Source organism: Coprinopsis cinerea (genome assembly GCF_000182895.1).
Source record: "Coprinopsis cinerea okayama7#130 chromosome 3 map unlocalized cont3.3, whole genome shotgun sequence".
Classification (NCBI taxonomy): Eukaryota; Fungi; Basidiomycota; class Agaricomycetes; order Agaricales; family Psathyrellaceae; genus Coprinopsis; species Coprinopsis cinerea.
In genome coordinates, this window is record NW_003307542.1 from 770,959 (window position 1) to 790,613 (window position 19,655).

General features: G+C 51.8%; 8 protein-coding genes across 8 annotated transcripts; 2 read left to right on the top strand and 6 right to left on the bottom strand.

The window, feature by feature from the left end:
* Positions 1-885: 885 nt before the first annotated feature.
* On the top strand, positions 886-2,070 carry CC1G_14119 (hypothetical protein; the record flags this gene model as incomplete). Its single annotated transcript, XM_002911540.1, has 1 exon — positions 886-2,070. The coding sequence occupies one exon, from the start codon at positions 886-888 to the stop codon at positions 2,068-2,070; it is 1,185 nt and encodes a 394-aa protein (XP_002911586.1).
* A 146-nt stretch (positions 2,071-2,216) lies between these two features.
* CC1G_04675 (hypothetical protein) lies at positions 2,217-3,210 on the bottom strand (the record flags this gene model as incomplete). Its single annotated transcript, XM_001829934.2, has 4 exons — positions 2,217-2,237; positions 2,286-2,784; positions 2,854-3,041; positions 3,121-3,210. 4 exons carry the CDS (start codon positions 3,208-3,210, stop codon positions 2,217-2,219), a joined length of 798 nt encoding a protein of 265 aa, XP_001829986.2.
* Positions 3,211-3,684: 474 nt separating this feature from the next.
* Positions 3,685-4,608, bottom strand: CC1G_04676 (hypothetical protein; the record flags this gene model as incomplete). Its single annotated transcript, XM_001829935.2, has 3 exons — positions 3,685-4,195; positions 4,246-4,433; positions 4,495-4,608. 3 exons carry the CDS (start codon positions 4,606-4,608, stop codon positions 3,685-3,687), a joined length of 813 nt encoding a protein of 270 aa, XP_001829987.2.
* An 862-nt stretch (positions 4,609-5,470) lies between these two features.
* On the bottom strand, positions 5,471-6,790 carry CC1G_04677 (hypothetical protein; the record flags this gene model as incomplete). The annotated part of the gene is made up of 3 exons (XM_001829936.2): positions 5,471-6,389; positions 6,448-6,662; positions 6,716-6,790. 3 exons carry the CDS (start codon positions 6,788-6,790, stop codon positions 5,471-5,473), a joined length of 1,209 nt encoding a protein of 402 aa, XP_001829988.2.
* Positions 6,791-7,554: 764 nt separating this feature from the next.
* On the bottom strand, positions 7,555-9,164 carry CC1G_04678 (hypothetical protein; the record flags this gene model as incomplete). The annotated part of the gene is made up of 2 exons (XM_001829937.2): positions 7,555-8,578; positions 8,650-9,164. The coding sequence occupies 2 exons, from the start codon at positions 9,162-9,164 to the stop codon at positions 7,555-7,557; spliced, it is 1,539 nt and encodes a 512-aa protein (XP_001829989.2).
* A 2,402-nt stretch (positions 9,165-11,566) lies between these two features.
* Positions 11,567-15,998, top strand: CC1G_04679 (oligopeptide transporter; the record flags this gene model as incomplete). Its single annotated transcript, XM_001829938.1, has 11 exons — positions 11,567-13,128; positions 13,191-13,337; positions 13,388-14,046; positions 14,099-14,257; positions 14,311-14,393; positions 14,443-14,811; positions 14,875-14,979; positions 15,035-15,360; positions 15,418-15,725; positions 15,782-15,877; positions 15,934-15,998. 11 exons carry the CDS (start codon positions 11,567-11,569, stop codon positions 15,996-15,998), a joined length of 3,879 nt encoding a protein of 1,292 aa, XP_001829990.1.
* A 310-nt stretch (positions 15,999-16,308) lies between these two features.
* On the bottom strand, positions 16,309-17,615 carry CC1G_04680 (hypothetical protein; the record flags this gene model as incomplete). The annotated part of the gene is made up of 3 exons (XM_001829939.2): positions 16,309-17,200; positions 17,260-17,477; positions 17,547-17,615. The coding sequence occupies 3 exons, from the start codon at positions 17,613-17,615 to the stop codon at positions 16,309-16,311; spliced, it is 1,179 nt and encodes a 392-aa protein (XP_001829991.2).
* Positions 17,616-17,906: 291 nt separating this feature from the next.
* On the bottom strand, positions 17,907-19,556 carry CC1G_04681 (hypothetical protein; the record flags this gene model as incomplete). Its single annotated transcript, XM_001829940.1, has 1 exon — positions 17,907-19,556. The coding sequence occupies one exon, from the start codon at positions 19,554-19,556 to the stop codon at positions 17,907-17,909; it is 1,650 nt and encodes a 549-aa protein (XP_001829992.1).
* Positions 19,557-19,655: the final 99 nt, after the last annotated feature.

Here is a 19,655-nt window from a genome sequence, read left to right on the forward strand (position 1 = left end):
TCCTCACCGTCGCTTACGGTGACGCTTGAGATGGGTGCTGAGTGAGACCATCAGAGTCCAGATATCGCTCTCCCTCGGGCTCTAAGTACTAGTTTCGTGTGTGTGTGTGTGTGATATAAGCACAGTCGGTGACGAAGGCAACCAGGATAAATAGGTGTATATCTCGAATATCTATGATTATCCAACCATCCCCCCTAAGTGCGGAATCCAAGCAGTGCAGGCTTTGGTTGTACGTGCCTGCCCTAACGTGCCGTAGTTAAGCGCCCATCGTGCGAGAAAGCCAGAGGCTGCCCCGTGCTCTGGCATGCTGATGCGATGCTACTCATCTGAACCAATCTAGAACTTATCAGCGCACCGTGGATGGTAGCGGATGGTATATTCGGTACACTACGCAAGTAATTGACATTATTTTGGACTCAAAGCGAAGCGACGGCGATTTGCATCAGTAGTCGGTCGTTGCTCTGGATCATCCGATCAAACGGCGGGCTAGGCGTCCTTGCCCTCTCCCGCGCCCAGCCGTTCCTAAACCTAAATCGAATAAGTATGACTCCTTGAAGCACGGTTACCACGGGCGCCAAGTGCCCCTAAATCCATCACTGTGCCAAGTCCTCGCGTTCCTTTTTTTGATCCCGCTGCAACGTTGAAGAAACTTGCGACGGTGTTTTCCGACCGCTGCTTGTCCCTTTTCTACCACCACCATCATCGTCCGGAGTCCCTGGTTATAAGCCGCGATGTCGTCGTGATTGACGATTTCCCCTTTTTCCCCTCGTTTTCTAGCACACTCCTTTCTTCTGGAATTGTATTCCACACGGGTCCTCAAGTGACAGTCGACATTTGGCATAGAAAACTGCCTTTACTTCAAATAATTGGGCGCAGGCAGCCGCGATGGGCCGACCAATACTAGACCGACGACTGGGCATTCTCCTCCTTGCGCTCTTTGCCTGCCTAGCAGTGCTGTTCCTCGTCATCCTACCACCGCCGTCAATAACGGAGAAACTCCACAATCGACCTCGGATATCCGTTTCGTGGTCAGATTCTGCATCAGATCCGGCTCCGCCTTCCAAAGAATCCGCGCTACCGCCCCATTCAATCTATGCTCCTCCGACGCCCGAAATGCAGGGCCCTTCAAGTCCCTACGCCTTCGTCTTCTATGCCACCAACCCCGGTTACGCATGCTCAGCGTTGTTGCTGATTAAACGACTATCCATACTTTCCCCTGGTATTCCTTCGGTGCTGATGGTACCACCTACATTCGACGAGACGCATCTCGAGCCCTTCTCGAAATTCAATACGACTATCCTGAAGCTCAGACCACCACCAATAGCGCCAGGAGGGAATAAGTACTATGGCAGCGTCCTCTTGAAGATGATGGCGTTCCAAATCCAAGACCACATCCCACACCTCCAGAGAATCATCGTTCTGGACTCTGATCAAATCATCCTGAAGCCCCTGCACCACCTATTTTTGCTCCCTGCGGCTGACGTCGCCGCCCCCATCGCGTACTGGTTACCGCCACCTCAGTACACCACATCAACACTCCTCGTGGTCAGCTTGAGCGACAGGTTGAAGGGGGAGGTGGTGCAGGGTTTGACGGAGTTGAAGAAGGGGGAGTATGATATGGATTTGATTAACAAGCTATGGTATCCGACGAGGATTATGACTCTTCCTGGATCGTACTGCACGCTCAACTCCCATTGGGAAGTCCGGGATGCACCAAAATGGATGCTTCACCCACCGTCCATTGACACCTCCGACGCCGATGCCCCCAGCGCGACATATGCGGACCCTAGGATCAAGCATCTCAGGCCTCTCAATCCCTCTCCAGAACAGGAAACCGAGAGTCGAAAGGAAATCACGCAGGCGCTCAAGACGTTGTATGAAAAGGAGAGTTTGGTGATCCATTTCACGGCTGGAGGGAAGCCCTGGAGCGTGGATATGGCGAAGCTGCGGTGGCAGAAGGAGAAGGGAGAGGTGGATGCGCGGTTTGTGGATATGTTTGAGGAGTGGAGGCAGGAAGCGAGCAATGAGTGCGTGAATGGGTGGGAGTTGTGGAGTTGGCCGACGAGGTGAAAGGAAATACGGTGGTTGGAATGCTGGTTTGGACATCAGAATCGTAGACGTGGGCTGCGCGGTGATAGGTAGAATGTATACAGTGTAATTGTCCATAGCGTTACGAGTTTCTAATACGTACTTGTGGTACCCAATGTCATGCAAGTTTAAACGTTTACGGTGTATCCCTACCACTTTTATGAACATATACACGGCCAGCAACGGCAAGGGCGTACAGCACAGATATACGGACCACGATGCAGAGGCATCCTAATCCCAAAAATCACCCCCACCTGTTCTTCCAAATCAATCAATTCTTTACCTGGGACCTCCTGTCTCCGTGCTTGGAGGGTCCATTCGCATGCCTCGGTTTCGGTCTCAGAAGTCGGCGGACGATTTGGGTGGTACACGTACTCTTGTATAACCTTGGTGATGGTTTTGACAGGATGACATCGCTCCCGCAAAGAGCAAATCTTCAAGGCTGCATCTGCGCCGAGGGCAGAGAGATCGTCGAGGCTGATCGGCTCCTCTCGTCGGACAAGTTCTGCATATGCTCCGCCTTGCCAGTCGTCGACGTTATACTTCCGTCCAAGCAAGATGCGGGAGACGGGGTCTTGTGCGGACACCCAAGACCCGAGGTTTTTGACAGCAAGCGATTTGAAACGATGCATTTCCCACATGTCGGAGAGCTTCAAAACTCCTTCCCACTCTTCTGTCCCCAATTCCTCTTTCTTCCTGAAAGATCTAAGAAGTTCAATGCATACGTTAGGAAGTCGGGGCGCTGCGAGGTACCTCTGCACTTACTGGGTAAACATGACTTTGAGGAGCGCTTGAAACTCCAATGCCCGAATACCTTCAAGGACGATGGGGTGGTCCTCACTCGAGCCATCTACGGGAGCACCTTCCGGAGGAGGCAACTTAAACATGTCCCTGAAGAACTGGGATTCGCTCATGAAATAGAGTACTGGGACTTGGAAGAGTTCGTTTTCAGCCTATAGTGGAAGAGTGAAGATGATTTCCATCGATCAGTAATCGATGGTGTGGCAGATTTGAGGAATTTCAGGTACCAACCTTGAAAACAACGATGCGAAGAAAATAGAGAGCGTTCTTTGTGGGAGGTGGATCTTGGCCCAATCCTGCATCGGGTGCGCTGGTGTCCATGTTTGCCTGCTTGTTCGTCCTGTGAAAGAGGGAAGGTGGGTAGGCGGAGGTTCTTTAAGAGCACGAGGCTTCACCCACATTTGATTATGCCTGTTTCCCAGGATGAAGTCTTCTATCGATCGATTAGCCACATGCATCACCACGCACCAAGTGGGCGCTTAAACAAGCGCGCATTGAACGGCTCCATCTGTCACATATCGGAGAGCTTTAGGACGCCCTCCCATTCCTTCTTTGTAAGGTTTTCCGAGCGGCCTTCAGACCGGTGTATTGAGACCAAGAAAATGGAGTACATAAAACTTCCGCGCACCTGGGATGCATGACCCACAAAAGCGACTGCAGCTCTCACCTTGATCCCTTCAAGGATTAGGGCATGATCTTCGCTCGATCCGTCTACAGGCGCCCCGGCTGGCAATGGTCCATGGAAGATCGAACATTATGAGGGAATGACATGTATACTGGGCGGTAATGAGCACTCTATGCAAAGGATACATGGCATTTCCCATTATAATATTCCGTGAGTTCCAATCGCGGCACTATGTCGTTGGCCACAGCGGCAAGGGTTTGTCCGGTTCGACCCTCATCCACATCGAAGTACATCCCAAAGTCAGAGGCTTGTACAGTATAATGACTCCGAAGCAGGTCCTGCCGCCTACCCTTGGTCAACGAGCTGCCGCAATGTACGCAGTCTTTTGGACAGATTCGTTCTCGTAGCGCACAAATCTGCAGAGTTGTCCCCGGGCCCAGCATCTTGAGGTCGCGAAGGTCGAGGGGCTTTTCCCTCCATATTAATTCATTGTATGCAGGGATAAGCCAGTCTTTCAGTTTATATCGCCTTCCGAATACGACACGGGAGATGGGGTCTTCTGAAAGCAAGGCTGCCAATTCTCTCGCTGCATGTTCCTTCATCCGGGCCATACCCCACATATCGGTGAGTTTGATGACTCCCTCCCACTCATCAACCCCCAAGCTCGTCTTTACGAAGGGTCTACACTCGATGTAAGTAATTTTTGAAGTATGAAATTCAGTGGGACTCACGGGGGAAACATGACCTTCAACAAGGATCGGAGCTCAATTGTCTTAACCTCTTCGAGAATGATTGGGCGCTCTTTGCTTGATCCTTCGACCTCTTGTCCTTCGGGAATGGGCAGGCTCAGCATATCTCTGAATACCGGAGATTCCACCAGGAAATGGTGTTTTGGAACTTTATACAGTTGACTCTCCACCTAAATATTATAGATATGAGTACCGAGGTTGAATTCATAGGAATTGATTATCTTAACGGACTTGGAAAATGATGCTCTCAAAGTAGAACTCTTCACTCATCTTGATCTCTGAAAAGCTTTCCGCGTCCGTACTTGGATGACGATCGGACTGGAGGCTTGAAGAATGGACGCTCATCGTAGCCTGTAGTATGGGATGATGAAGGGATAGACTGAGAATGAGAAGAAATTCGCGATTCATTATCATGTTTTGATCATGTTGGGAGTAGTTATCGATGCATCGACCGCACGGGACTCAAAAAGTCAACACGTGCCAGAATCCAACAACTTGGATAGAAGCCTCCTATGTGGGCGCCTAAATCCCCATCATTCGGAAGACCCAATGGTGGTGCGAGTGACTGTTCTAGAGGAGTCGTCTGTCGCTAATATCTCAAAGAAAGACTTTAGTCCGCGCTAATGGAGCCAATTTGAGGCTCTAAGTTTCAGGCTCTTCTATATCTCGAAGCAACTAAACGGGTCGTCGTCGATAGCGCTTGACTGGATGTGCGTGGGAAAATAGCGGCAGATGCCGAGTAAGTAGGACCTCACTGTCGCAGCTGGCTCTCGCTCTCGACCAGTCGCTTGTCCCGGACCACTCACTACTTATCGATATCAGTCAAAACATAGATGGAATACTCATTGCTCCAATTCTGTGATACAAACCCTGTCTGAATCTACTTCCAAATTCCGCCGAAGGCAACGACTTCATCCCTGGACGATGTCGGAATTCTTGAGGTGTTGAACGTTGAAGGCCCAATAGGAAACGGGGAGAGGAGCTGATCGCACAATGCATTGGAGAGGTGAGATAATAATTTCGGTGAGTAATCAAGCTGTGGCTGCTCCGCTGTTTGAGCCTGAACTCGTCACCAGGTTGCGAATCGTGCTGTCAAATCGAACCAACGCTGTGCATTTGAAGGCATAAGTTACCAAATAGCATTGGATATTGATGGTACAACACTATCAGAGGTTTCATAAATACGATGGACTGACGAACGCATAGTTTAGGTACACCCTTCCTCGTCCAGCCGCCTTCTCTGTGCATGATTCTCCCTCCCAGAACCCGAATGCAGCGCCTTGTTCTCGCTGATGCTGGCATGAGATCGTTTTCCAGATTGCTTCGGTCGCTTCAAGTCGATTCGACCGGTCAATATTTCCACCCTGCGACTGAGGATCTTGTTGTGTTCATCATACTTCATGCATCGCCACATCGCCTCGTGCTTCTTCTCTCGTTCCATCATCATCATCCTAGTCGCAACGCAAACTTCGCGTTCGAGGTCCTTGATATATTTATCCTGTGAATCGTCTTCGTTTCTGTGTATTCGTTGTGCCTCACCACGAGATAATCGAACCCCTTCAAGTCTCGGCCTGTCACAACCGTCGTCGAAGTCTGCCGCCGTCCATTCATCCCCACCGTGCCCTTCATCCCTCGCCCTCTCTTTTCCCTTCTGCCTCCTCGTCGACCTCTTAGCCTCTTCCTCCCTCCACTTTTTCGCAGCCGTCTTGGGGCCCGTTTGCGTCGAACGACGCTCCATCTCAGCGTCCGTCATCAACTCCCATTCGCGTTCTGACAACGTCGAAATCTCTTCCGCAAACGACCGCTCAAGGAAATCCTCGTCTCGCCTGTACTTGTCAATCTGGGTGCGCACGATGTACAGTCGGATAGCCGATTCCAACCCGATGGCCCTTGCGTCTTCGAGAGAGATGGGGTCTTCCTGACGGACGAGATTTTCGTACCCATGGAGAAGCCACCCGGGAACGTAGTACTGTTTTCCGAGTTGGATGTGCTCGATTGAGGTGAGGGGGAAGTCGTCAAGGTGCTCGATGGCAATCTGTCGGGCCTCTTTGAAGTGCCAACAGGTGGCGAGCTTGAGAACGGATATCCACTGGGCTTTGGTGAGATCGGGTGCGTTTGCAAATGATCTAGAAAACGATATGCCCATTAACACGTCGTAAGATTCAGAGCTGGAACTCGACCTACGTTGGGAAGATGACTTTGACAAAGTTTCGGAAATCATCGACGTCGGCGTCAAGCTTGATGACCTGCTCCCTCTTTGAGCCACTGCAACCCTCTCCATCCAACTCCCCCAGTTCAAGACCAGAATCCACCTCCTCTTCCAGACCGCATATCTTTGCAAAGTGTTGCGAGCCTTTCAGCAGGTGATACAAGGGCAACCTGAATCGACGATTCTCGACCTGCCAACTAGCCTTTGAATGCAATACCGAAAGGGGGCAGTGGCCATACGCACCTGAAAGACCGCAGTATTCCAGTAGTAGACCTCATCTTTGGGAAGCTTCGCGGTTGGCTCGTTTTCCGTGGCCATAATTAAGACCATGGAGAGTGGACAGAAGAGAAGAGTTTGGGGGGATGCAAGATCGAAATGCGTGGCCACCTTTTGAATGCCAGTTGTTTCGATCCCCGCGATTTTTCGGGCTCACACCTCCCTTATAATTAGCCACACGTGCTCGAGTTGGAATTAGCAAGCCTTTGAGCAGCGGCGTGCTCTTTGTTTTACTCTGTCAGGATGGGGGCATGTTCCTTTGTCCCTCGGCTACTCTATTGAACGGCGGCGGATTTCCACCATCTGTAAAACCTCGAGGGGGAAGGGATTTCGGTGTTGCGGGTATTTACAAAGGACTTATGTTCAGCGATAACCACTCCTGACTTGTTTCCACTCCTGCGATTGTTCTATGACCGGGCATACCTACATGTCTCTCCCTTGGCGGCACCATGAGGAATGGACCTAGTGATGCTTGATCCATCCAGGTGGCGATTGGCTTGGTACTCCTCTGGTCAATTCGTTCGGTAGTTCTGCAACACGATCCGCATAGAAAGGCGTCATGAATGTGCGTTCTGCTTTGCCACTGATATGATGATGCAACTTGTAGACAACTTGAAATGAGGTACCCCATCACTGACTTGAGAAGTTCAAGTTCCCCACTTCACGCCTGCCTTTCAATTGACGCGTTTCGCAGTCGTGTCTGAATGACATCACCAAGTTTGCTTGCAGGGCAAAAGGTAAAATGACATATTAAATCAACTTGGAGAGAACCATTCAGTACGGTATTATATGATTATCCCCTGTCATCACCACTGTGAGTCTGAGAATTCCTCCTCCGAATCTGTTGTATTGTAATCAGTTTCCCAATCCTCTTCCTGTCCGTCCCATTCAACCTTCCCGTCCACAACCCTCCTGAACTTTTCCAAGTCCACTCGCGTCAGCCCCTTGCACCCCTCAATCTTGACCGCCTTGATTTTCCCCTTTCGTCTTCTCAAGAAAGAGATGAAACGTTCGAAGAGGGTTTTCCCCTCGGCGCTGCTTGAGAAATTGGCTTTTCTAACCTCGATTTCTCGGAGGCTGGGAAGCATGTTAGGGCTACAGAGGTGTACCACCACCGGGTTCACAACCTTGCCGTGAAGGCTGAGAACATCCACAGAGGGTAAGGAGCAGACGAAGGGTTCGACACTATATTGCGTACTGTGCCGGTAGACAACGCCAGCGAGCTCGAGGCGTTTCACTTGTACGGGAGATATTATGAAATGAGGGCCGGTTAGGTCGAAGGGGGCCGGGGACGAAAGGGAAAGGGAACTGCTTCCTGCAGAGGCACGGAACGCAATGTCTTCGAGGGGGGTTGAGCGGATGGAGATGGTGGTTAGGTCTTGAAGCGGAGGACGGCTGGCTGGAGATGGGGATGACCAAGCAGAGGATAAGGCCGCGCTTATTGCGGCGAATTCAGGGCTGTCGCCTTCCTCGGGCATGTCGTCAACTCTGAGGACGAGTGATAGCAGACATAGTGGGATCTTGAAGGCCCCTAAAAGCGTCGTACAGACTTCGTGTGTTGCTCTAATGGACAAACTTGACAGGAGAGGAAGGTCGATCATCTGAGGGGGCTGGAAAGAAGAGGCGAAGGAGGCTGGCAAACCAAGGGTCAACTTCGTGAGGTCCCGAAGTTCATTGAGGGCAACAAAAACATTTCGAGCGTCGGGGTGGAAACTCGTATGGAATTCTTCGCTGAAGCTGAGTTCCAGATGGGTGATATCGGAAAAGAGGCCAAATTGGTGGGCAAACAATCGGAGAAGGTGGCCTCCTTCAAGCAGGGGGCATGGCCAGCTAGAAAAGGGGAAGGAAGGACAATTCCTCGGCGATATGAGAGGCTATTGTGGACAGTGATCTTTGTCAACAGGGGGGCTGGCGAAGTCATTCGATAAACGAGGAAGGCAGAAATGCCGTTCCTACGCCATGGCAGTGACAGGTCCCCTGAGAGGAACACATGGCGTAGTCTATGCGTTTCCTTCAAGGTGTTGGCAAGGATGTGCCGAACGCGTGAAATGGCTGCTTCGTCTTGGTTGGGAAAATCATCGATTTGGCTGTGAATCGAGAGTGGTGCACCCTTGGATCTCTCCAGAAAGGTAGCCAGCCACGACGGCCCCATGTTCTGCGCAGGTCCATGAATGGTCGACCATAAGGGTGGAAAATTCAAGGCGATCTCCCTCCACGATGCGCAGACGTGTGTAATGCTGGGAACCCACATGCGAGGCTTTTCTGTCGGAGATGCGCGCCAGACAAAGATTTCGGAAAGGACTTCAGCTGGGAGGCGCGATACAGGCGATAACTTGTTTCTTTCGAACCGGAGGAGACGCATCCGCTTCTCGATTAAGACTTGCTGAGCCGCCAGTTCTGCGAGTTCCTTGTCCATCCGTTAATCAGGGATGTCGCCGACGAAAGGTGAGCTCGAGCAGGACAGTCACATGAATGTTTCTTAAATCTTTCAGTGTCACCCCAGGTTCAGGCGGAGTTACAGTCAAGTCCGCGTTACTCTGAGCGCTAAGTGCACTCCATGGCCATTGGTTCCTCCAGGGGAAACCCTCGCAGACTGCAGTGACCAGTCTAGCTGGCGACTAAAAAATCTCCACAGATTAACTCTTGTGCTTTGAGAAGCGGAGGAAATTCAGCGCTTAGCGTCCCCCGTCGGAGATTTCAAGCGGAGCGGCGAGTTGATTTTAAGTACCCCATAGGCGCTGGTTGGCAAAAACCTTCGATTTCTAACAGCGCTAACCGCTTCTACCGGTACGCTGACGGGGACATCTCGCTTCTGAGTGATTGCTAAAGCTTTTGGACTTCTCAATTCAACGAGAAGCACTAAGAGACTGAACAAGAAGCCCCTCTTTTCTTGTGGAGGTGTTGATTGGACTCCCAGTCGGCTTCCCCAAACCCACGAACGTCCTTCAACCACTTGCCTCTTTCCCTTCGCCCTTTCACCATATATTGCTTTGGATATCGGTGATCGTATGACGCAGGATCTTGCCCAAAACAAGAAGCAGGCGGTCTTGGGAAACGTACCCGCGATGTGGTAGCACCGGTGTGCCCCAAAGGTTTGGACTTTCTACCTGACCTCCGAGCCATAGAGCCCATAGCCATGACAGCCAGGAGATTATCATGGACCGTGGAGACCTTGCTTTGACGGGTGAGGGCGCTATGTATGTATCACGGTTTCGTCTTGTTGGGGTTGACATCAAACTGAATCATTTATAGCCCTCCCGAAGTGGACTCTAGCTATCTTTAATGCTATCAAGACTTCGCTCTCTCAAGTGGATTTATAGAGCAAGGACAGAGTACTCCCAAGGCCACACTGGTGCAACATCTCCGCAAAGGAATCGGGCAGGCGACTTAATGGACAGGGGCGTCAGCGTCCGAATCCGTTGGCCTGGATGACATTCTCATCCACGCCTTACTTGAAAGCGTCGAGTCAATGCTACATTGGCTTTGCCATGGAGTGCACACCAAATGCATTGTGTGCGGACAACCGAATCAGCTTGTAGGTGGAGGAGATCAATTATTAGGCTTTATTAGGTGAGAGTCATGTTCGGCAATTGAGTTTGTGCCTGAGCGGCCCTGACTTTCGCATCGTCGGAGGCTTTTGAATAATTTCTCCCATAACTCCTCTTGTATCCCAGAGTGCCGACGTTTCAGGAAGTGGCCCACATGCCGGTTGATCTCTGTCATATCAGTCAAACCCAGTTGCACTGCCCACGCTGCTTGTCCTGTTCAGCAACCAGCTGTCTTCCCTTCTTTTCTTTCCCTCGTCGTTACACCGTCCCCCTGCGCGCTCCCCCTGCGCTCCTTCAGCTCTGTCGAGCGACACAGCGCTCATAGTGCGGCGGTTTTCTCAGGAAGAAAAGAACGACTGAAAGGGGCGAGCTCAGAGCGGTGGAGTTGGGTCTACAAGGGTGATTAGGATCCCTGAATTTGGAGGAAAGCTTAACAGGTGCGCAGCCCCTCGCTTGCTACAGCCTGAGGGACACAGCGCTGACGTGTGGTATTCTGCTCTACGCTCTCCCCTCGACCCTGGTCGCTTGGATACCTGCTCATGGAATCGCCCGACTTGTCGTCGTCCCCGTCGTTTGGTTGGTGGAACTCTTGCACGATGGCCGGTGTTGTACGGACTGTGCGGTGTGTGTCGATTATGCTGTCGGCTTGGTCTTATCTTGCACGTTGCACTGTTTCAATGCCCTCCCTGATTTGCCCTGGATGCCCTCATCATCACCCCGCGAAACACGTCCATTCAACCGACCCCTACCCTGCGCCATACCGTCCACGTGAATCTGTCCTCCGAACGATAACAACCATTCGAACATTGAACATTGCAATTTCGCGTCCACAACATTCAACGAATGCGCCAACATTGTGACGTCCAACGACGAATCTCGACTTTCGCTCACTTCCGGCTCTTTGTCACTCACCCCACCCCAATGCAGATTTAGGCTACAGCACCGAGCTAGGCAACCCGCACACAACTACTTTCTTTAACAATACCTCAAGAACACCCCTCGCTGGTACCGTCAGGAGCAGGGTAGGTCGGTTTCCCCACCGCTTAATGCCCGCTTTACTTATCCCGAGTTAATTTGCGTTGAAAAGGCATTATTTCTCACCTTGACCCGTGGCCCTGCGATTTGCTTAGATTTCTGTCAGTTCACCCTTTAACGGCGCCCAGGAACGACACTAACAACGCCACCAGAACCGCGGCCACCACAGCATCAACCACAACCACCATTTGTACCCCGACCTCGGCATCCACCACAGTTCCCGATTCCGACAAGGATGTCGCAGCCTTTTTCATACAACCCCCCGCCTACGTCGAGCGGCCGACCGACGACGTCGACGGGACCCCGACCTGGCACTTCAAATCCTTTCCGCCAACTCGTCGAACAGCAGCAGCAGCAAGGTCAAACAGGAGCAGGAGAAGGAGGATATCTTGACGGGTCTAGCCAACCACCGCCCACCTACAACTCACGCAACCCATACTCTAACTACGGATACGACGCTTCGGAGAGGCCGCCACCATCATCTTACGGTACCCGGCCACCACAGTCGTCATACGGGTTTGGAAGGGGAGGAGGGGGAAGGGGGTATCCCGAAGACGATTATGAAGAAGAGGAGAGCGACGACGAAAATGTGTTTGCTTTCCTACCACCCACGACCGCCGATTTGGAGGAAGAGAAGAGGAGGAATGAAGAGGAGGAAAATCGGAGGAGAGAGCAGGAGAGGATCGCTGCGGCGCAGGGGCAGCAGCAAGGTGACGGGGGTGTACAGCTGCATTTGGGTTTGCTGGGCGCTGCTGGATTGCATCAACATTATCAACAGCAACAACAGCCGCAAGCCTCAACGTCGATGATGAAGCCTATAACAGATGAAGACCGCGCGAGAGATTGGGAGGAGGAAGAGCGGAGGAGGATTCGGGAGGAGCACTCATTTGCCTTCTCGGTGGACACTCAGCCTGGACTAGGTGGGACTGCGGAGCCAAGTCCTACGCATTCGACAGGGAGGAGGAAACAATACCCGCCAACCGCTGATTCAGAGGACTACGGCGGACCATCGTACGATCGCTCGCAGTTTACATTCGCCTATGCACCCCCCGTCACACCGCCCAGCACGGACAGCAACGGACCCAGTCGCGCTGGGCTGGGAACGTCTGATCAGGATGGCTTTAAGATGACCAGACTTGACAGGGATGGCAGACGGAGCGTGGATGAGAGTTCGCGGAGGAAGAGCGGTGAACCTGAGCGCAAAAACAGCGATGGGCGTTTGCAGGACGAGGAGAAGTATAGAGAAGATGATAGTGTGACCGTTGCTTCGTCAGGGTTGGCAAGTCCGAAAGGGAAGGAGAACGAGGACCTGGAGGCGAACAGGACGGGGGTGGCCAAGGAGGTGAAGGAAGAGGAAGGAAGACCGGAGCCCGGCGTCTTTGGGAGGCATTGGCAACATTTCCAACCGAATCCTGCGCGCTACAACTCGAATTCGGGCCCATACAAGATGCACAGGGAGTACTATTATAACCAAGCTTACCCGCAGTATGCGAAGAGTCGAGCCGGGTCATCCGGTATGGACAACTCTACCAAGGCTGGGGGGAGCAGCAGGAGGAGAAGGAGGAGACGTCATCCACCTGGTACCGCCGACACGAATGCAACAGGGATGTCGACCGCGACGAGCGAGTATCTGGCGTCTAGCGAGTACACCGATATGCCTGGCTCGACGAAGGATCGCCCTGGTACCGGCTTCGACAGCTTGGGATATCTGAAGGAAACGAGTCAGAGCGAACTGGATGAATATGACGAGGATGATTACGACGAGTACGATGGGGAGAGTCGGGAAGGGAGCATTAAGTGAGTTCCTCTACACCATCGACCCCTGCGCATGAAGATCGCTGACATGATTCTCTCTGTAGGATGCAATTCGATTTCGACGACATTGAAGACGAGGATAGTCCCTACCCTGAGGTCCGCGCCAGTGTGTCGAACATCGACGATCCGGACATGCCAGCAATGACCATCCGAATGTGGTTCATTGGACTGGTGCTATGTACAGCTTCGAGGTATGTATCTGCTTGATCCAGGATATTCGACTTACCAACACTCGTTACAGTGCCTTGAACGTGTTCCTGAACTTCCGGTACCCTGCACCTGCTGTCACCCCACTTGTGCTCCTACTCCTTGCCTACCCCATTGGAAAATTCCTGGCATTCACCCTACCGATTACCACCTACCGCATCCCTCTCCCTTACATCCCATCTCGCCTTGTTCCTTCCAACCTGCCTAACGCCCTCTCCCGCGTCCTTGCACCTCTCACCTTCCAACACGCCATCGAATTCAGTCTGAACCCCGGTCCCTGGAACATCAAAGAGCACGTCCTCGTGTACATCATGGCCAACGTCGCTATCAACTCGCCGTATGCCCTCAACGCCATTGTCGTCCTCGAGGTCTTTTACGAGTTCCCCACGGGCTATTGGTTCTCTATCGTCCTCGTGTTGGCTACGCAAATGACTGGATTTGGCTTGGCCGGAATGTGTCGCCGGTTCTTGGTCTGGCCTGCGAGCATGGTGTGGCCTCAGAATCTCGTGGCGTGTACGTTACTGAATACGTTGCACGCTGAGGATGAGGACGATGGTATTGGGATGCTTGGCGGGCCTACGCTGGAGGATGATCCAAACACTGAAGGCGGGAGGAGGAGGAAGCGGGGCATGTCTAGGTACAAATTCTTCATCTGGACAACGTTGGGGGGTTTCTTGTTCTACTTCCTACCTGGTACGTTTCTCACTTTGTGCTCGCGACTGTAACTTTACTGATGTCGCTGCAGGCTACCTCTTCCAAGCGCTCTCTTTCTTTTCGTTTGTCTGCTGGGCCGCACCGAATAACGTCGTGGTCAATCAACTGTTTGGCGTTTCATCTGGATTGGGTATGAGTATGTTGACATTCGACTGGTCGCAAATCACTTGGATTGGAAGTCCGCTCATGGGTAAGTCTGCTAGCTGACCCTACGAGGATAGTTGATTGACTCTCGTTATCTAGTCCCTTGGTGGGCCGAGGTCCATGTTTTTGTTGGCTTCGTCCTCTTCTACTGGATCCTTACCCCTATTCTTTACTATACCAACGTAAGCTCGTCTCGCAACTTGTTGCCAAGCATCACTAACAGCCTTGCAGTCATGGCAGTCCGCATACTTCCCCATCAGCGCATCCTCCCCTTACGACCGCTTCGGCAACCGCTATGATATCGCCCGCGTCCTCAAGCACGATGATACCTTTGACCTGGAAGCCTACGAAGCTTACTCGCCGCTCTTCCTACCCGCTACTTTCGCCGTAACCTACCTCCTCGCCTTCTGTCTGAGCACATGTGTGATTGTTCACACTGTGCTGTACCATGGACATACCCTCCTCAGTGGGTTTAGGAAGATTCGACCGGAGAACGATGATATCCACGCCAAACTTATGAGGAATTATCCTGAGGTACCGGATTGGTGGTATCTATGCTCGTTTGGATTGTTCTTTGCGCTTGCGATAATTGCCGTCGAGGTGCGTTTCCCTGTCCGCTTTGTGTCGTGGAATGGGATGCTGACGCGTGGCTTGTTGTATTAGATCTGGGATACGAGCGTTCCTATATGGGCTTTAATATTGAGCCTTATCCTTCCCATCGTCTATATTATGCCGAGTGGATTTATTTACGCGATGACGGGTCAGGCTGTACGTCTTTCTCATTCTTTCTCTAGGAACCGAAACTAACGGGGTCGACTCGTAGTATAACCTGAACATTCTAGCACAGATCATTCCTGGCACCTTGCTCCCCGGTCAACCTCTTGCCAACATGGTCTTCAAAGCTTACAGCTTGCAGACACTGAGCGCAGGCATCAACTTTACGCAAGACCTCAAGTTGGGACACTATGTCAAGGTCCCGCCTCGGGCGACGTTCCTGGTTCAAATGATCGCTACCACACTTGCTGCGTTCATCCAAGTCGGTGTCAAACACTGGATCTTCTCGAACGTGAAGGACATTTGTGACAAGAACCAGCCGAGCAAGCTTGTTTGTCCTCATAGTCAGGTGTTCTACACAGCTAGTGCGATCTGGTGAGTTCTGCATCACTCGTTTTATGCCTCGGTTTCGTTTGACACGGCTCTGTCTAGGGGTCTGATTGGACCAACGCGGCAGTTTGGACCGGGATCCCTCTACCACCCGCATCTCTTCGCGACCATCGTCGGTGTCTTCCTCCCCATTCCATTCTGGCTCTGGCGTCGTCGCTACCCAGACTCTTGGGTTAAATGGGTATCGACGCCTGTCATTCTCATCGGTGTATCATGGATTCCACCCGCTACCGGCATCAACTACAGCAGTTGGTTCTTGGTCGGGTTCATCTTCCAATACCTGATTAGGAAGAGGAACTTTGCCTGGTGGAGTAAATTCAACTACGTGCTGAGCAGCGCACTGGATAGTGGTATGTTATGTTCTCCCATCCTCTGATGGAACTCCCGCTAATGTACTCTGTGATAGGGACCGTTATTGCTGTCATCTTCATCTTTTTCACGCTTCAGTTCCCTAAGGACGGGATTGAAGTCAACTGGTGGGGGAACAATGTGTTCACAGGGAGTACGTTTTCTCGGCATTGTCGTTCCTTTTGACAGTCTTCTGACAGTGTTTTTCAGCTGCCGATTGGAGAGGGGAATCGCTCCTCGAGGTGCCGGAGGGCGGTATACCATGGAAAAGCTGAGTCCGTGTTGTGACAGTATGTAATGTAAGTTTTGGGTAGTGGTGACCTTTCCCGTGCACCATCGCTTACGCATTCATTCTAGTAGTTATAGATTTGATTATAAACGGACATTTAATTCTCTGCGGTTGTCGGTTTGCGTTGAATCCAAGGGCGATGCGTGATCCCATGACTTGGAGAAGGTCGGTTTCCAGAATGCGGCCTCTTTCCATGAGCCTAGTGCGGCGACAAGTTGTTATATAGCGACCCCACAACTACTTTCCGTCGCCTTTCACAAAAAAGAGAGGTATGTGGTATGTACAAGATTCCAGGGCTATTGAGGTGCGAGGGGCTGAGATCCGGAGGTGTGGTGGGAAGTCCGAAAATGCGGTGGGATATAGTAGTACGGCTGGGTATGCACCACTTTTTGCTTTGAGAGCTCGTCGCACCTGCGCTTGTAGCTGTCCCTCTCCCTGGTGGCTTTGTCGATGGCGTCTTTCCCTTGAGAAATCTTCGCCGCATTCGAAGCTTGTTCAGAGCGCAGTGTTTTCTTAAGTGCCTGATATTGTGCTTTGTACTCGCTCGCTCGCTGTGTCTCCCGTTCCAACTTGACTTCGGCGGCGAGCCTCGATTCCACCTCCGACTCCAGACGCCTGGCGAGCGCCTTGCACTGGGCTTCGAGTTTCTCTCGCTCCTCCTTGGCGACGGCCAACTTCTTCGCCTTTTCCTGGTCGGAACAACGCTTCTGCTCGGTGCGAATCTTCTTCCTTTCGTCTTGCTCTGTCTTTAACTTCGCCCTCTCCTCAACCCGTCCCTGTTGCGGAGCTAACCAGCCCCTCTCGTCATAATGGCGCCTTTCCTGTTCGTGCACCCCGCCCAATTCTTCGGCAAACTCCTGCTCCAGATAATCCTCGTTCCGACAAACCCACTCGGTTCTGGAGCGTAGAGTGTACAATCGAATGGCTGACTCCATCCCAATCGCCTTTGCGCTCTCGAGGGATATGACGCCGTTCTGGTTCACGAGTGCATGGTAGCCGCGAAGGAGCCAGTTGGAGATGGCATACTCCTTTCCGAGTTGGATTAATTCAATCGACGTGAGGCTCGGGGACCAGGCCTCCAAGTGATCGATTGCGAGTCGACGAAGTTCTTTGAAGTACCACAAGGTGGAAAGCTTCAGAACGGATAGCCATTGCTCCTTGGTTAGGGTTAGCACCCTTTGGATTGTTCTGCCCTCAAACGACTTTAACTCGAGATGAATTTAGTCTAAAGACTAAAGGTATCTGACCTGGGGTATAATGCCTCTAAGAAGTTACTAAAGTCGTCAGCTGTGACACCTGGGAGGGCGATTGCGTTCTGGGCCGACGTTTCAGAGTCGGGCAAGCTCAGAATCGATGCGTCAGGATCGTTCCCTGGACAGGTTTCTGCGAGGCTGCAGAGACTGGAGAAATGATCCGAATTCCTGACCAAGTGGTACTTGGGAACCTTAAACAGACGTTCCTCCACCTAATTTGTACACAATTGAGTACGTCGGCGTGTCAACGAACGAAGAATGTGGCAATGATACCAAAACACGGCCGAATCCGAGTAGTACGATTGGTGCAGAGAATAGCTGTAGCTCGCAGCTAGTAGATCCTGACCCATGTTGAAGTAGCGAGAGTGACTGTAGCTGTACAGAGTTTGGACGAGAGGGCGTGTGTTTATGGATGGAAGGGGAGATGCGCATCCGCCCCTGGTACTTATTCGCCCTGTTTGCCTATGTAAGCATCAGAGCCCTCGTTTTGCCTTCCGCCTTCTTGCAATTGGCTTCGCCCAAGTATGTATTGGAAACGGGACGGCTAGGCTGTGGCGCAAAGTCACCAAATCCATCAAAATGCTAAATTTGAACAGACACGGGGTGGAATAATACAGGTCTCTTCGATTCATCAACTCCAGCTATGCAGCAATGGCAACATCTCCCATGACTTCGTCCTTCATCCTTTGCACACCATCTAGACTCAGGTTCTTGCACTGCACAATCTCGATGTTGCCTATCATTTTCCCGGCGGCTTTCCGAGCATGTAGCATTTGAATAAATGCTTCAAGAAACTCTACTTCGTCGGTGCGCGGAGGATCGCCAAGGACTCGGGGATCGTAGGTACAGGCAAAGTCGACATCTCGGAGCTGGATCCTTGTCAGGAAGGGGGGTTGGGTGGGTTTCTCCTTGAGGCATTTGACCAAAGCAGAGGAAGCTTCGTTCTTGCAGAGGGCAATGGTGCGCAAAGACGGGAAGAAATCCAAAAACCGTTGGATATCGCGAGATCTGCTGGTCCAATCGTCAAGGGCCAGTTCGAGGTGCTCGACATTGTGCAGGGAGAAGGGTGTGTCGATTTCGGCCACAACTTGGTTAAAACCGCCGCGCAACCACAGGGAAAAGGAACTGTCCCCTCCGGAAGCGCAGGCGAGGACGTCTTTCGAGAAATGGTTGGCGTGTGGATATACTGGCTGGATTCGGAAGGTGAGTGATGTAGGGGACTCCAATGGTAAAGGAGTGGTTGAAGAAGCAGAGGGTGAAAGCCAGATGGAAGACACCTTCGAGCGTATGTCGTCAAGATCATCTGATCTGATAATATGATCTCTGATGATGATCGAAAGGGCTATTGGGCCTGGAGGAATCTTGACGGCATTGAGGAAAGGGGAGCAAGCTTGCCAAAACTCCCCTACGACTGTGAGCTCCGAAAGGCGCCGAAGTACAAGTCTTTCGGGGAGAGATAAGATTTTGGGGAAGACATATCCTCTCAAGTCGAGAGTTAATTTAGTCAGGGCAGGAATCTTGTCCAAATCGGCGATCATTCCACGGGCTGGAGGGTGCGAGGTGAGGCGAGCGTCGAAGGTGAGTTGGAGCGTGGTAATATTTGCGAAGACGGATGGGTTTGGGGGGAAGTAGCAGTTGTCCAAGACGAGGCGGCGCAAGCGAGGTGCGTGTCCGTTGAGGAAATGATCTGGGAAAACATTGCCCTCTTTCAAGGACCAATTTTCGATGGTTAGACTTTGTAGCTGAGGCGCCGAAGATGTCATTGGCGCTAAGAGTGCCTTCATCGACGGGGATCCATTAAGGTTGACCTCTCGCAGTCGCGCAGTCTGGCTGAGGATCTGGCTGAGCATTGGACGAATGGCCGAGTGAGTCGCGGGGTCTCTAGATCTGAAGCCCGTGTTGTTTGAGATATCCAACGTCGGAGCATTTTTCGACCGCTCAATAAAAGCCGTCAGCCAAGATGGACCCATATAGGTCTCGGGGTCGTAAATTCTTGACCACAATTGGGGGTAATCCAAAGCTATCTTTCTCCACCTGCTGCAAACATGGGTAAGGGGGATCCATTCCAAAGGTTTATGTACCGGGGTGGTCGCGACGCATAGCCATAGAATTTCACGAAGGATCTCTATCAGGAGACTCGACGCGTGGATCAGATCGTTCCGATTGGATTTGAGTTGGCGTATGTGTTCGTCACGTAAAGGGATTTCAACCTCCAGTTTCGCAATCTCTGCGTCAATGAGGTTTATCGCGGTCTTCACATCGATATTGGGGCACTCAAAGTTCGTGGCCATTGTCGTCTGTGACGCCTGAGGCTAATTCCCGGTGCAGGATGCAACACTTATTCAGTGTAAGAAATGAAAAAGTGGTTTTGACTTACGCTCAATAAATTC